A 15263-nucleotide genomic window follows, 5' to 3' on the forward strand; every position below is an offset into this window, starting at 1 on the left:
CATGTCACCTGCCACACATTGCAAATTGTGGATTGTCCACTTGCCAGGTCACCTGCCACAAGTTGCGGATTGTCACTTGCCACAAGTTGCGGATTGTCCACTCGCCACGTCACCTGCCACAAGTTGCGGATTGTGGATTGTCCACTTGCCAGGTCACCTGCCACAAGTTGCGGATTGTCACTTGCCACAAGTTGCGGATTGTCCACTCGCCACGTCACCTGCCACAAGTTGCGGATTGTCACCTGCCACAAGTTGCGGATTGTCATTTTCCTGCTAAGGTGGGGAATGGGGATTGTCACTTCTTGTGTCCCAGTCTGAGTCAGGCAGCAGAGAGATGATGTAATGTCTCTGCTGCCTGCACAGTGAGTGAACCGCCGGGCGGTGAGAGATGATGCCATCTCTCTGCTCCGCCACCAGCTGATTGGCCAGTCCACCACCGAGCCTCCCAGCTGGCAGCTTCCTGCCCACTCTCTCACCTGCCCGCCGAGCCGCCCAGCTGCGTCCGCTCGCACAGTCAGTGTGACTGTGCGAGTGTCGAGCAGACGGGCAGCTCGGCGGCTCACCCACCGCACCACAGTCACTTGCACACCAACTTACCGGGCCCCACTCGGCTGCAGGCCCAATAGCGCCCAAGTGGGTCGCTATGGCGGTAGTTCCGCCACTGCTTATAGGCAGTGGCGGTTGGTGGTTTTTGTTTGGGGTGGCGGTGGCAAACAAATCCCCCCACTGTCTGCCGGTCCACCGGCACTTACCCCCACGGCGGCGGTGATCAGCGGGCACATAGGGCAGAGGATCAGGCTGCGGCAGGCATCTGGCAGCGTCTCCTGTGTCCTCTTCTCTTTTGAGATCATGGCAGCTTTCACCGTGCTTCTCCTCCCCTCCTCCTAGGCGTCCAATAGGATCACCTGACCTTTCAGCCATTCAGGAAACGGGTATCAGACCCGCGCTTCCTGATTGGTGGAGAGGCGATTCAGTGTTAGAAAAGCAAATATTCATTTGCTTTTCTAACACACCTTGCTTGGCTCCGAACGCAATGCTCTGCACTCCGAGTCCACCCTATTTTGAAGCCTATTAGAGCCTATGGCTCTAATCAGGTGCTTAAAAACACCCCTGCCACTGTAATTCATGTGCCTGGCGTCCTGAAAGGGACGGGACGCATGAATAGGGGGTGGCCGCAGATAGATTCATGCTATGCATGAATCTATCCATTAACCATATAGGGGGGTGGTGGCACCCGTGTGCCCTTAATGGACGGGATGCCCCTGCCTATAGGTAAGTCTTATTCTAAGTTTACCTTAGGTACAAATGAATTAATCTTCAATTTGGAACTCCGTTTTAGATGAAAAATAAAGTGTTTAAAAATTATAATTAAATTAACCATTTGCCGCCCGCAATATAGCAAAATGATGGTGGCAAAGTGGTTGTGTTATCCTGCCTAGAGGTCATATGACGTGATCGGGATAACAAGCCGTTACACACCCCCCGGGGGCGTGCATCGTGGTGATTGTCGTTGCGGCGTGCAACTCTGTTCTAGGTAAAGAGTCTCTGACAGAGACTCTTTACCATGTGATCAGCCATGTCCAATCATGGCTGATTACGATGTAAACAGGAAGAGCCGCGTCTGACAGAGGCGAGTAGAGGAGAGCTGATCGGCTGCTCTCCTGACAGGGGGGATCTGTGCTGATTGTTTCTCAGCACAGCCCTCCCCCCCCCCCAGCAGATGCCCACCCAGGACCACCAGAGATGGCCACCACTGATGACCACCAGGTTTGGCATCCCTGGTGGCCATGGGTGGCAATGTGTGCCCACACATGATGCCAATCAGTGCCCACCAGCAATACCTGCCTGTGCCTCCTAATCAGTGATACCAATCAGTGCAATAAATCAGTGTCAATTAGTGGCACTCATCAGTGTCCATTCATGCCCATCAGTGCCGCCTAACAGTACCCATCAGTGCAGCCTTTCATGTCGCCTATTAGTGCCACCTATGAGTGCCCATCTGTGCCACCTATGAGTGCCCATCTGTGCCGCCTGTGAGTGCCCATCAGTGCTGCATATCAGTGCCGCCTATCAGTGCCACCCATAAGTACCCATCAGTGCAGCCTTTTAGTGCCCATGAGTGCCACCTAAGAGTGCCCATCTGTGCTGCCCATGAGTGCCCATCAGTGCTGGATATCAGTGCCACCTATCAGTGCCCATCATCAGTGCCACCTCATCCGCGCTCATCAGTGCCACCTTATCAGTGCCCGTCAGTGCAGCCTCATCAGTGCCCATCAGCGAAGGAGAAAATGTACTTTTAAAAAAAAATTTATAACAGAAACGAAGAAAAACTTTTTTTTTTTATTCGTTTGGCAACAATAAAAATAAAAACCGCAGAGGTGATTAAATATCACCAAAAGAAAGCTCTATTTGTGGTAACAAAATGATAAAAACCTTGTTTGGGTACAGTGTAGCATGACTGCGCAATTGTCATTTAAACAGCGACAGCACTGAAAGCTGAAAATTGGCTTGGGCAGGAAGGGGGGAAAGTGCCCTGTATAGAAGTCATAGTTGCCAACAGTCCCGATTTTCCCGGGACAATCCCGATTTTGGGACCCTCGTCCCGATCGGAGGCTGTCCCGAATCGGGATTTGCCCAGGGAAATCGGGAATGTTTGCATTTTACATGTTTTTGTCAAGCAGGCTTCAGTAAAATGGCGGCTGGTCCCGCCGTCGCCGCTAGAAAGCTCCCCATTGTGTTCAGTAGAGAGGGGAAGGGGGCTCGATCCGTGCAGCTAATGAATCGGCTTCTCCTCTCGCACAGATCGGCCCCACCCCTCTCCACTGAACACACGGCGCTGGCGGCCGCTGTAATGGACATGTGCTGGGGCCTGGGGGGCGTTATGGGAGGGGGGGTCTGCTGAGGGTGTCTGCACTGATGGAGGGGGGTCTGCACTGAGGGGGTCTGCATTGATGGAGGGGGGTCTGCAATGAGGGGGTCTGCATTGATGGAGGGGGGTCTGCACTGTGGGGGTCTGCATTGATGGAGGGGGGTCTGCACTGAGGAGGTCTGCATTGATGTAGGGGGTCTGCACTGATGGAGGGGGGTCTGCACCGGGGGTGGTCTGCATTGATGGAGGGGGGTCTGCACTGAGGGGGTCTGGATTGATGGAGGGGGGTCTGCACTGATGGAGGGGGTCTGCACTGATGGAGGGGGGTCTGCACTGGGGGGGTCTGCACTGATGGAGGGGGGTCTGCACTGAGGGAGGTCTGCACTGAGGGGGTCTATACTGACTGCTGGGGGCACCTGATGCAAGGATGACTCTGCTGGGGGCACCTGATGCGAGGACGGACTCTGCTGGGGGCACCTGATGCACGGAGGGACTCTGCCGGGGGCACCTGATACGAGGACAGACTCTGCTGGGGACACCTGATACGAGGACAGACTCTGCTGGGGGAACCTGATGCATAACAATAACAATCATGGTGCCGGGATGATTGAAACGCTAACACCAGGTGTTTGGAGTATCTTTATCTGCTGATTGTTAAACTTTCTAGAATACAGATATTTTCATTGTTGTGTAGGATCTGGGGCTGCTGTCTCTTCATTCCTCTCTCCCCCTTTCCCTCTCCATCCCTCATTCATCTCAGACTCTAACCACACCCCCTTTGAGCCACGCTCACTATTTCACGTAAACCACGCCCATTTTTCGCTGCGGCACGCAGTTTTATTTGTTATTGCTAAGTCACGCCTACAAACACATGCCCCGCCCCTAATTATTATACGACCCCGCCTACAGCCAAAAAAGTGTCCCACATTTTTTTTGCAATGTTGGCAACTATGAGAAGTGGTTAAATAAAAGCACCCCGTTGCCTTCTGTACACACCCCAATATGTCTGTATTGTGCCCAGGAGCTACCAATCACACTTCCATGTGCAGGGACACTGAAAATGGCAAACATATAATGACATCACAGTGCATGCACTGCACTCTGAGGTCTATACATCGGGACAAGTGAGAGGGAATGAGGGATCTGAGCATTTGCTGTATCCTGTGCTCCTCTCTCATCACTGGTTGACTTCTCTGAGGAACAGTCATGGGAGAAGAGGGTGGATTTGAAATGGAGTAAGTGGATGTAGAGCTTACATTAGAACACAACAGAGATGTAAAACATAAGGGTGCTTACAGACTAGTGTGAGTTCAACGCAAAAAAAGCATGTATCTGAGAGCCAGGGAAAAGCTGCCAATCAGGGCTGTGTGTCAATCAGCAAGTGGGCGGGGAAGCTTTAAACTGACGCCTATGATACGTACTGGGACGGATTTGGGGGCGGGGATACGCGTTTGAGGCGTCTTCAACATGGCGGCATCCGGGAGCGTGTGTAGAACGGTGGGTGAAGCGGTAGTTGAAGGTTATCAAAAAAAAAAAAAGCAAAGTATAAATAAGACGGTTGTTGGTGGGCCAGTTGGAGTCTTGCGCTGACTGCAGCCTTTCGGTTGATGGCATGCTTGTTGAGTGCTTTCTGACAGCGTGTGATGACCTATTTGTGAGATGGCCATAGTGAGTGAGTTAGACAATAGGTCTAGAATAGCTAGATTTTATACAGGCATGGAGTGTGTGTGAAGATAGGGGGTTGTTAGCTGGGACTTGTAGTTCCACAGAATAGAACTGCGTCGATGTCAAGGCCGATAAATATCTGTAAAATGATTTCTTTTGGGGTAGGATAATGTGCCTCTTACTGGTATTTTCCCTGGTTTGACATAGAACTTCTCCCACTTTACAAGACTCTTGTCTGGCCGCACCTGGAGTATGCTGTCCAGTTCTGGGCACCAGTCCTCAGGAAGGATGTACTGGAAATGGAGCGAGTACAAAGAAGGGCAACAAAGCTAATAAAGGGTCTGGAGGATCTTAGTTATGAGGAAAGGTTGCGAGCACTGAACTTATTCTCTCTGGAGAAGAGACGCTTGAGAGGGGATATGATTTCAATTTACAAATACTGTACTGGTGGCCCCACAATAGGGATAACTTTTTCGCAGAAGAGAGTTTAATAAGACTCGTGGCCACTCATTACAATTAGAAGAAAAGAGGTTTAACCTTAAACTACGTAGAGGGTTCTTTACTGTAAGAGCGGCAAGGATGTGGAATTCCCTTCCACAGGCGGTGGTCTCAGCAGGGAGCATTGATAGCTTCAAGAAACTATTAATCACCTGAATGACCGCAACATACAGGGATATGTAATGTAATGTAATACTGACACATAATCACACACATAGGTTGGACTTGATGGACTTGTGTCTTTTTTCAACCTCACCTACTATGTAACTATGTAACTTTGGTCCCTTCTTAACTGAAGTGGAATTCTGGGCCTAACCCTAAAACTGACCATTCCTAGCACCTATGCTTGCTAACCTGTGCAGGAAAAATCGTATTTATCGGCGTATAACACGCACTTTTTTCCCCTTGAAATAAGGGGAAAATCGTGGGTGCGTGTTATACGCCGATCCCCGCTATTTTGTGATGTGTCGGAGCGATCGTCGCGATCGCCGCCGACATTCACATAGCTTGTATTTTTAAAGATGGCGCCGCGGAGTTCGGAGGGACTCGGGGGCGCTCGTTCAGCTGAACGAGCGCCGCCGAGGACACAGTGACTGGGCAGAGCCGAGATACACATAGCCGAGGGTTCTCGGCTTTTCTCGGCGCCGTTCACAGTCACGCCCAGTCCCGCCATTGGACCTGTGTTATGTCAATCATAGGGACTGGGCGTGACTGTGAACGGCGCAGAGAATAGCCGAGAACCCTCGGATATGTGTATCTCGGCTCCGCCCAGTCACTATGTCCTCGGCGGCGCTCGTTCAGCTGAACGAGCGCCCCCGAGTCCCTCCGAACTCCGCGGCGCCATGTTTAAAAATACAAACTAAGCGTTTGTATGTCGGCGGCGACAAGGCTGCACGGACCACTGGGGCCAAGGCTGCACTGGGGCAAAGCTGCACTGAACACTGGGGAAAGGCTGCAGATGAACACTGATGAGGCTGCATTGATGGGCATTTAAATGTAAGTTTTTTTTTTCCTTAAAATTCCCTCCTAAACTTGGGGTGCGTGTTATACGCCGGCGCGTGTTATACGCCGATAAATACGGTACTTATTGTCAGCCAGCCCAGTCACATGATCTGACTCTCCTGTGTCTGCCAGTGGTAGCTGCAGGAGAGAGGAAGGAACGCTGCAAACAGATGGGCCATTAGAGCCAATGGGTGACTTTTTAGCACTCCAGGCTTCATAAGCCATTGTCGGAGCGCTCTCTACTCTCCCCTGCAGCTGCCGCTGGCTGATACAGGGGATATTGTGATTTGGAGCTGCCTGAAACTAGATAAGCCTATACAACAGTGATGGCGAACCTTGGCACCCCAGATGTTTTAGAACTACATTTCCAATGATGCTCATGCACTCTGCAGTGTAGTGTAGCATCATGGAAAATGTAGTTCCAAAACATCTGGGGTGCCAAGGTTCGCCATCAATGTTTACAACTTGTGTAAGAAAGGTCTTATGAGGTGGAGGGGACAGTCTAAAGAGTAGTTGAGGGGGGTTCTATTTTAAAACTTGATAAGATCAGTGTAGAACAGTTTTTGGCCCAAGATGGTCCATAAAATTCCAGGTAAACATGGATCTGATGGGTTGTGATATGGCACCTTAGCATGTGTGGCTTACTTTGCTAATGCTCTAAAATGTAATCTGTGGTGGATCGCTTTTTAGAGGGAATTTGAGAGGCGGTGGGAGGTGATATGTTACCTCCTCACCGTTTGTTTTAGCACTCAAAATGCTGCACCATTGCATGCATTGCACGTGGCACGGACACGACCCATTCACCCAAATGGGGCCATACCATGTGCATATTGGTGCTTCCTCACAGCCTGTCAAATGTCCTCTGAAGTGCAGTTGCGCTTCATAGGGCAACACAAATGTGAACAACTCTTAGGGCTCATTTACTTGCTTCAACACACATTAAAGTGCCTATGGCACCTTTCACATGGGTGCTCCGATTAGGGCCACCTGTCAGTTTTTCAGGCAAACCTGATCGTGCACTCCATGCACCTCCTATGGAGCGGCGGATTCCGCTGACATCCGCCAGTATCCAATCCTGTCCATGAAATCCAGACGGATGTAAACCCTATTTTCCATCCGTCTAGAGGATCTGATGAAAACGCTTATGCGGTCCTTTTTCATCCATTCTCCCATAGAGGAGAGCGGGACTCTGATGGGTCCATCTCCGCACAGTAAACGGAGAAGGACCTGTCATTCTCCTGCTCAGCGGATTGATCCCCCACTGAACAAAGCGGAGTCAGTAGGGCAGAAAGCCCGTATGAAAGGACCCTAAAGCTTTAACATGCTTTTGTGATCTGTTTTTGATGCTTCGGTGGAGCTTTAGTGATGCGTCGGTGATGCTTCCGTGATGCTCTTTTGAAGCTTTGTTTAAAGGATCACTAAAGATAATTTTTTTTTTTTTTTTTTTAAATAACAAACATGTTATACTTCCCTCCACTGTGCAGCTCGTTTTGCACAGAGTGGCCCCGAGCCTGGTCTTCTGGGGTCCCTCAGCGGCTGTCTCGGTTCCCCCCGCAAGGACTCAACACCTTCAAGCGAGCTCCCTTGCATGGTGTTGAGTGCTTGCGGGCGCACTCCCGTGATACAGCCGACGGCCATAGCTGCTCACTGTATCACTCGGCCCCGCCCCACAGCGTGCCGCGTAATTGGATTTGATTGACAGCAGCGTGAGCCAATGGCTGCGCTGCTTTCAATCCATCCACTGTAACCAATCAACGGCCAGTCTGAGCGGCGAAGAGGATGTCGGGGGGGAGCGCGGGACTTTCGAGGGGTCAGGTAAGTAAAACGGGGGGGTTGGGGGGGCTGTTATTGTCGGATGTTTTTTCACCTTAATGCAAGGTGAAAAAACTTTTACCTTTACAACCCCTTTAAGCTTGACAGATGCCCTGTGTGTGTGTATATCTCATACCTGCAATTTCTTCAAAACAAAGCGAAGCTAAAGCTGAGTTAAAGCCTCTCGAAAGCCGCAGGTGCTTCAAGCAAGCTTTGTCATAGTTTTAATGGAGGCTTTGAAGCACCACTAAAGCGACATTGGGTATAATTTTTTAAGCAAAGCAAACGCAAGGTGTAAACAGGCCTGTAAGCTAACCATTTTATTTAGTAACGGGGGCTTTGACTGGTATTCAGAGAGCTTTAACAAAGTATGCCTGAAGTCTTGTTTTGAAGCAAGTGTAAACTAGCCCTTAAGGGGGTTAAAGAGTTATTTACTTTCGCAGTAGGCTGCTGCCTTACTTCAACTTATTGTGAAAGTGAAATCTCATCTGTACACGTTCCTACTCCCCATCAGGTAGACACTGACACTCCAACTGCTCCATTCACAAAATGCACAGCCACAGTAATGCCCCATACACATGGTCGGACTTTCCGTTGTAAAGTGTGCGATCGGAGCTTGTTGTCGGAAATTTCGACAGTGTGTAGGCTCCATCGGACAGTTTCCATTGGAATTTCCGTGGAACAAAATTTGAGATATGGTTCTCAAATTTTCCGACAACAAAATCCGTTTGCGTAAATTCCAATCGTGTGTTCACAATTCTGACGCACAAAGTGCCACGCATGCTCAGAATAAATTACGAGACAGAAGCGATCGGTCTGGTAAAACTAGCGTTCGTAAAGGACATAGCACATTCATCACGCTGCAAATTTTGAAATCTTTTAATGCAGCGCATTCTCATCTTTAGAATGCTAGAATAATGAAGTTGTTTTGCTGCTCATATTCACACAGAGTTCTCACAAACTTCTTTCTTTATAATTTCTCGTGATCTCATGAATAATATAAATTTTTCCCTCTTTCGTCTTTCAGGACAGCACACTTGAGAGACCTCGGCTCCTCCCCTCTTAGGAAACACCGCCTCCACCAGACTTTTAAGTCGCCCCTTCCCTTTAGCCCGTCAGTTTTGGTGTTTCCTCCAGAAGGGAGACATCGCTAGGAACCTGGGCCATATCAGCTGGGGAGGCTGAGGCCGGTACGATCGTTAGAACGGAGAGACAGAGGTCTCTCATTCACAGCAGTTCGGATGGGGAGTCTGGTTACCTGCTGTGGCATTGCGCTCCCTGTCCTCCCTTGGGGAATGCGAAGGCCTGGGAGTTTGTTTTTTCCCCTTCCTGTGGAAGGCTATGCGAAGGTGTCCAGATTCCCCTCATCTTGAGAGTCAGCATGGTGCAAACGCTGAGTCGGATGACAGGCGACGTCATTTCCGACGGGAAGGGCACTTCCGTTCGGGCCGCGGCTTCCGGTTCCGGCCGCGGGACGGATAAACGAACGACGCAAGGGCTGGTGCGGGCTCCATTAAAGCTGAAGTGTCAGACAGAGGAGCATTCTGAGGCAGGCCACTCCCCTGGCCAGAGGGATGTCAGAGACGGATGGTTCCCGTTCTGTGCCGGGTGACGCCAGCACCAGCCACACTAAGGTAAGTGGAACCCTGTGGTGGTGTTCCCTTACCTTATTCCCACTTAGCTCCACGGGATAAACCCCCCTCTTAGTGGTCAGAGGGGAGGAGAGGCACGTCAGGGACCCTGGTGGTGGTTGGTCCTGGGGGGGTGCACTCCTGGTGTTGGTCACTTGGTTCTTTGTTTTTAAAAGACTGTTGCTGATGCCGACGCCTGTTTTTGTCATTACAGGACAAACCTGCGGAAAAGACCAAGCCCTTACATGTGTCCAAAAGAAAGTGCCCATCATGTAGAAGTACTTTGGGAGAGTCCTGGGGGAAGGTCTTGTGCAAAAAATGCATTGAAGACTTAGTTAAGGAACACTCTATGGAACAGAGCTCTGACCTGGCAGCTTCTGTTAAAGAGCTTTCCAGCACTTTTCAATCTTTCAAAACATTGTTTGAAAATTTTCAGCCTATACAGCCCCCAGCAGGTCCTCTGCCAGCACAGCAAGATGTCGCACCTGGTCCTTCAGGTCCCTCAGTCAGTGAGGAGTTACCGGGGGTTTCCAGAGAGGCTTTAGAGGATGAATTGGTGGGTGCATCCTCACATTCCTCAAGCGAATCAGATGGAGAGAAGGTGGATGGCGAGTCCTCCAGAACCTCCCGATATAAACTCTCCTTGGAGGAGGTGGAGGAGCTCTTGGGAGCAATCCACACCACCCTAGGTATCCAGGAGGAGAGAAAATCTCTGTCTCTACATGACCGAATGTACGTGGGTCTTGGAGAGCAGAAGAAAAGGGTCTTTCCAAAACGTCTTTCAGGACAGCACCCGAGAGATCATGGCTCCTCCTCCCACAGGAAACACCTCATCAATTAAGTCTTTAAATTGGAATCCTCCACGTTGCCTCATCAGTTTTTTGTTTCCTCCAGCTGGAGGAACACCTCTGGTGGGAGCCATGATCTCTCAGGTTTATCCTGGGGGAGACAGGTTCTCACCTGTTAAGTTTTTTTTAGGCTAGGAGAGTGAGCCTCCCACTTGCCTCTTACATGGACGGTCCCGTGGGCTCCCTCTCCCGTGCTCGGGGAGAGCCTGTACGTCTGGGGGTGCTGCCTCCAAAATTTTTAAGCCTGACGGGCGGCCGTCCTATGTTCCCTTCTACATGAGGGATGAGCGGTGGTGGCCGCCATGTTGCTGGTGGCAGAAGAGCGCTTCAGCCACGTCCTGTAAGGGAGGAGGCAGCACTTCCGGGTCGGCGCGTGCGTCATTTCCGGGCGCAAAGCGCAGTGGGAGAGGGCAGGGTCACCTGGCGCCTTTATTTCCGGTTCCAGGTCAGCGCAGCGGCGTTTTCGAATCTGGAACCGGTCGTTTCACCACGCCCCGCAGACAGCTATGGATAGCGATGCAGCGGATAAGGGGGCAAGCCAAGGCGCCAGCAAGGCTAAGGTAAGGGACTGTGTCCTCTATTACCCTGGGCTGTTTTCTCCTGTGGGGGGGTTACTCACCTTTTCCCCCCCTTCCCCCACCACCCACCCTCCCCCACCTATCCGCATGTCAGCACAGGATCTTACCCCCTCTTCAGAAGGTATGTTGCAGTGGCTAGATTTAGTATATCTGCCCTACAACAGGGGATTAGGTGGTGGTGGCTTGCTGGGCACATGGAAAACGAGATATTTCTTCCTTAGTGCACCTGGGTGTATTATTTGCGCTGTTTTACAGCCTTTTAAGCGTGGTTCTATGTCTCTTTTCTGTTTGTCCAGGCCAAAGGTTCTGCCCAACCAGTTAAGAAAAGTTGCCCTGTCTGCAAAGAAAAATTAAGCGATGCTTGGACCAAAACGCTTTGTGCAGAGTGCATTACAAAATTGGTCAGAGAGGAGACTCCATCCGTTTGTGGCGACTTAGTGTCAACAATAAAGGATGAGCTCCGGGCCACCTTTCAAGCTTTTAGGTCAAACCTAAGAGAGGAGCCAGGTCCCTCTAGGGATCCTCTGGTTCCGCAGCCATCTTCAGAACCCCAGAGTGGTTCTCAAATAATTTTTGGGGGTCCGATATCCCAGGACGCTTCTCAAGGGTCCGTTTCCCTCGCTCCAGATGATACAGATTCTGAGGAGGAGGAAAATGAATCAGATACCGCTTCTAAATATAAATTGTCACTAAAAGAGGTGGGAGGACTCCTGAAAGTAATCCATGCCACTTTGGGGATAGAAGAGGAAAAGAAGGAACTCTCCCTGCATGACCGCATGTATGCTGGTTTAGGAGATTCAAAAGGCCGTTCTTTTCCAGTCCATTCGGTTATCACTGATATGATTAAAAAAGAGTGGCTGGAACCTGAGAAAAAGCCTTTCTTTTCCCGGGCTCACAAGAAAAGATTTCCATTTGAAGAAAATCCAGATTCTATATGGAATAAGGTTCCAAAACTGGACTCGGCCTTTTCTCAGGTCTCTAAGTCTACGGACCTCGCCTTTGAGGATATGGGCACTCTGAAGGAGCCCATGGACAAAAGGATGGACCTGCTTCTTAAAAGAACCTGGCAGTCAGTAATGCACAATCTGAAACCAGCAATGGCAACAACCTGTGTTGCAAGGAACTTGGATCACTGGGTTAACCAGTTGAAAGCCCATGTCATAGCAGATTCCTCAAAACAGGAGATTCTAGACTCTTTTTCAACCCTGTCGGCAGCAATATCATATATTGCGGATGCGTCTGCGGAATCTATCCGCATGTCAGCAAGGTCAGCAGCTTTAACAAATTCTGCCAGAAGGGCCTTATGGCTGAAGACGTGGCCAGGGGATCCGGCATCTAAAAATAGATTGTGTGGTATTCCGTTTGCAGGTGATCTGCTATTCGGTTCAGAGCTAGAGTCCATTCTTGACCGCACGGCAGATAAGAAAAAGTCGTTTCCGGTTAAGAAGAAACAGGTGCAAACCCGTAAGCGTTTCTTTCGGCCCCAAAAGAGTCAGCAGGAAGGAAAAATGCAGGGCAAGAGGAAGTCATGGTCTTCTCAGAAGCCCAAAGGTAGGGGTGGAGTGCTCTTCAATCCTCCTGCGGCCTCCGCAAAACCACAATGACTCCGTCAAGGTCGGGGGAAGACTCCAGGAGTTTCTTCCTCAGTGGAGAGCCATTTCCTCAAATCAATTCGTTGTAAAGATGCTCTCCCAGGGGTATGTGATAGAATTTACGGAAGAACCTCCAAGAAGATTCCTGGTGACAAACGTCCCAAGGGACGCAGTCAAGGCTCTCGCTATGAAGTCCCTAATTCAGGAACTGAAAAATCAGAGAGTCATTGTTCCGGTCTCAGCGGGGGAGTTCTTCCAGGGGTTCTACTCACATGTCTTTCTGGTTCAGAAACCTTCAGGAAAGTTCCGTCTTATCCTGAATCTCAAAATGCTGAACAAATCGGTAGAATACAGAAGGTTTCGGATGGATTCAATATTTTCAGTAAGAAACCTCCTGTATCAAGGGTGCTATATGACATCTATAGATTTACAAGATGCCTACCTCCACATTCCTATTGCCGCCAGGTCGCAGAAATATCTGAGGTTAGCACTGAAAGAAGGGAAGAAGGTGGTACATCTGCAATTCAGAGCACTCCCGTTTGGTCTGTCATCATCCCCAAGGGTCTTCACGAAAATAATGGCCGAAGCTCTGGCGCCTCTGCGTCTAGAGGGGATCTCAGTTATTCCTTATCTGGACGACCTGCTGTTTTTTGCCCAGACCAGAGAAGGTCTTCAAGAGAACTTGCTCAGAGCCCGGGTTCATCTAGAATCCATGGGGTGGATTTTAAACCTTCAAAAATCAAATCTGATTCCCTCACAGGAAGTGTTGTTCCTGGGTTTCCGTATCAACTCTTTAGAACAAAAAATTTTTCTTCCAGAGGAAAAACAGGAAAAATTGGTACAAGTGGTGTCATTGCTACAGTCCAATCAAGTTCTGTCCATCAGGAAGGTTATGTCAGCATTGGGAACCCTGACCTCTTCCATTCCGGCCATCCAGTGGGCAAAGCTCCATTTCAGACCTCTGCAAAGTTTCCTGTTAAAAACCTGGAATCACCAGCAGGATTCACTAGATTCATTAGTGAGGATCCCTACTTCAGTGAAAAGAAGTCTGTGGTGGTGGAAGAACCAGACAAGGTACTCAGAGGGGCTGTTATGGTCCTACCCAACTCAGGTGAGGTTGACAACGGATGCCAGTTCCTGGGGTTGGGGGGCTCATATGAGCGGCCGGTGGGCTCAGGGCTTGTGGGACACAAGAGATGCGCTGAGGTCCTCAAATTGGAGGGAACTAAAAGCTATAGAAATGGCCTTTACGAAGGAAGTCCAGGGGCAACATACTCAGATCCTGTCAGACAACGCCACGGCGGTGGCTTACATAAACAGACAGGGGGGAACCAGAAGCAAAGTTCTGCAGAGCTTGGCAAAAGGCATTCTGAGTTGGGCAGAGCTCCATACTCTATCCTTATCCGCGGTCCATTTAAAAGGGACCCTAAACAGAGTAGCGGACTTCCTAAGCAGGAACCAGATTTTAGAGGCAGAGTGGCAATTGAATCCAGAAGTCTTCCAGTTAATAGTGCAAAAATGGGGGCGCCCAAGAGTGGATCTCTTTGCCACCCAGGAAAACTCGCAAATGTCTCGCTTCTTCTCCCTGAACAAGAACGAGGCATCACTGGGAGTGGATGCTCTGGCTCAAGATTGGAAGTTTCACCTCTGTTACGCATTCCCCCCGTTTCAGCTTATCCCTCGGGTCATAGCAAAAATCAGGAAGGAGGAGACAACAGTGATCCTCATCACTCCTTTCTGGCCAAAAAGGCCTTGGTTTTCATCCCTTCTTCAGATGCAACAAGAACCTTACTGGCACCTTCCGTTAAGAAAAGACCTTCTGTTACAAGGTCCTCTGTTTTACCAGGAAGTAGCAAAACTAAAGCTCACGGCCTGGCTACTGAGGAGCAGCTCTTGAAGAGGAAAGGTTTCTCGAATAGGTTGGTAGCTACCCTCCTATCCAGTAGAAAGAAGGTTACAAGAGCAATCTATTCCAAAGTCTGGAAAATCTTCAACTCCTGGTGCACAGCATCTGACAGATCTCCGAAACAAATTTCTTCTGTGCTTGAGTTTCTGCAAGAAGGGGCGGACAAGGGCTTAGCGGTCAGCACCCTCAAAGTTCAAGTTGCTGCGCTGGGGGTATTCCTGGAAAAATCCATTTCATCAGAACCTTTAGTAATAAGATTCTTCAAAGCTCTTACCGGTCTAGACCAGTGGTAATCAAAAGCTGTCCAGCATGGGACTTATCGTTTGTTCTACAGGCCCTGACCAAGGAACCTTTTGAACCCATTAATTTAGCCTCCCTGAAATTGATTACTTTGAAAACAGTGTTTTTAGTGGCTGTTACAACAGCTCGAAGAGTTAGTGAGCTGCAAGCCTTATCAATCAGGGAGCCTTTCTTTTCCATTTTTTCAGACCGAATTGTTCTGAAGACGGATTCTAATTTTTTGCCGAAGGTCGCTTAGATCCAGAATCGAACTCAGGAAATAATACTTCCTACCTTTTGTTCTAATCCATCGGGTAAGAAGGAAGAAGAATTCCATACCCTGGATGTTAAAAGAGCAGTCTTGAGTTACTTGGAAAACACTAAAGACTTTAGATGTTCAGATGCTCTGTTTGTTTTATTTTCCGGTAATAAAAAAGGAAGACAAGCTTCTAGAGGAACCATTGCCAGATGGTTGAGAATGGCTATCTCAGAAGCCTATTCCCTTACAGGTCAAGAGAGTCCATTAAATGTCCGGGCTCATTCTACAAGAGCTTCGGCGGTGAGTTGGGCAGAAAAAGCTGGC

General features: G+C 49.6%; 1 protein-coding gene across 3 annotated transcripts in view; it reads left to right on the top strand.

The window, feature by feature from the left end:
• The first annotated feature begins 4249 nt into the window (after positions 1-4249).
• Positions 4250-15263, top strand: part of MRPL45 (mitochondrial ribosomal protein L45) — a 216766-nt gene continuing 205752 nt past the window's right edge. Inside the window, exon 1 of one of the 3 annotated variants that reach the window (XM_073608271.1) lies at positions 4250-4366. In XM_073608271.1, coding sequence (XP_073464372.1) covers positions 4337-4366 — 30 coding nt within the window. In that variant the 5' untranslated portion in view covers positions 4250-4336. The remainder of the gene's footprint in view (positions 4367-15263) is intronic. The other 2 variants (XM_073608270.1, XM_073608269.1) reach the window with 2 other exon arrangements.

Source organism: Aquarana catesbeiana, linkage group LG12 (assembly GCF_042186555.1).
Source record: "Aquarana catesbeiana isolate 2022-GZ linkage group LG12, ASM4218655v1, whole genome shotgun sequence".
In the NCBI taxonomy this organism is placed as follows: Eukaryota; Metazoa; Chordata; class Amphibia; order Anura; family Ranidae; genus Aquarana; species Aquarana catesbeiana.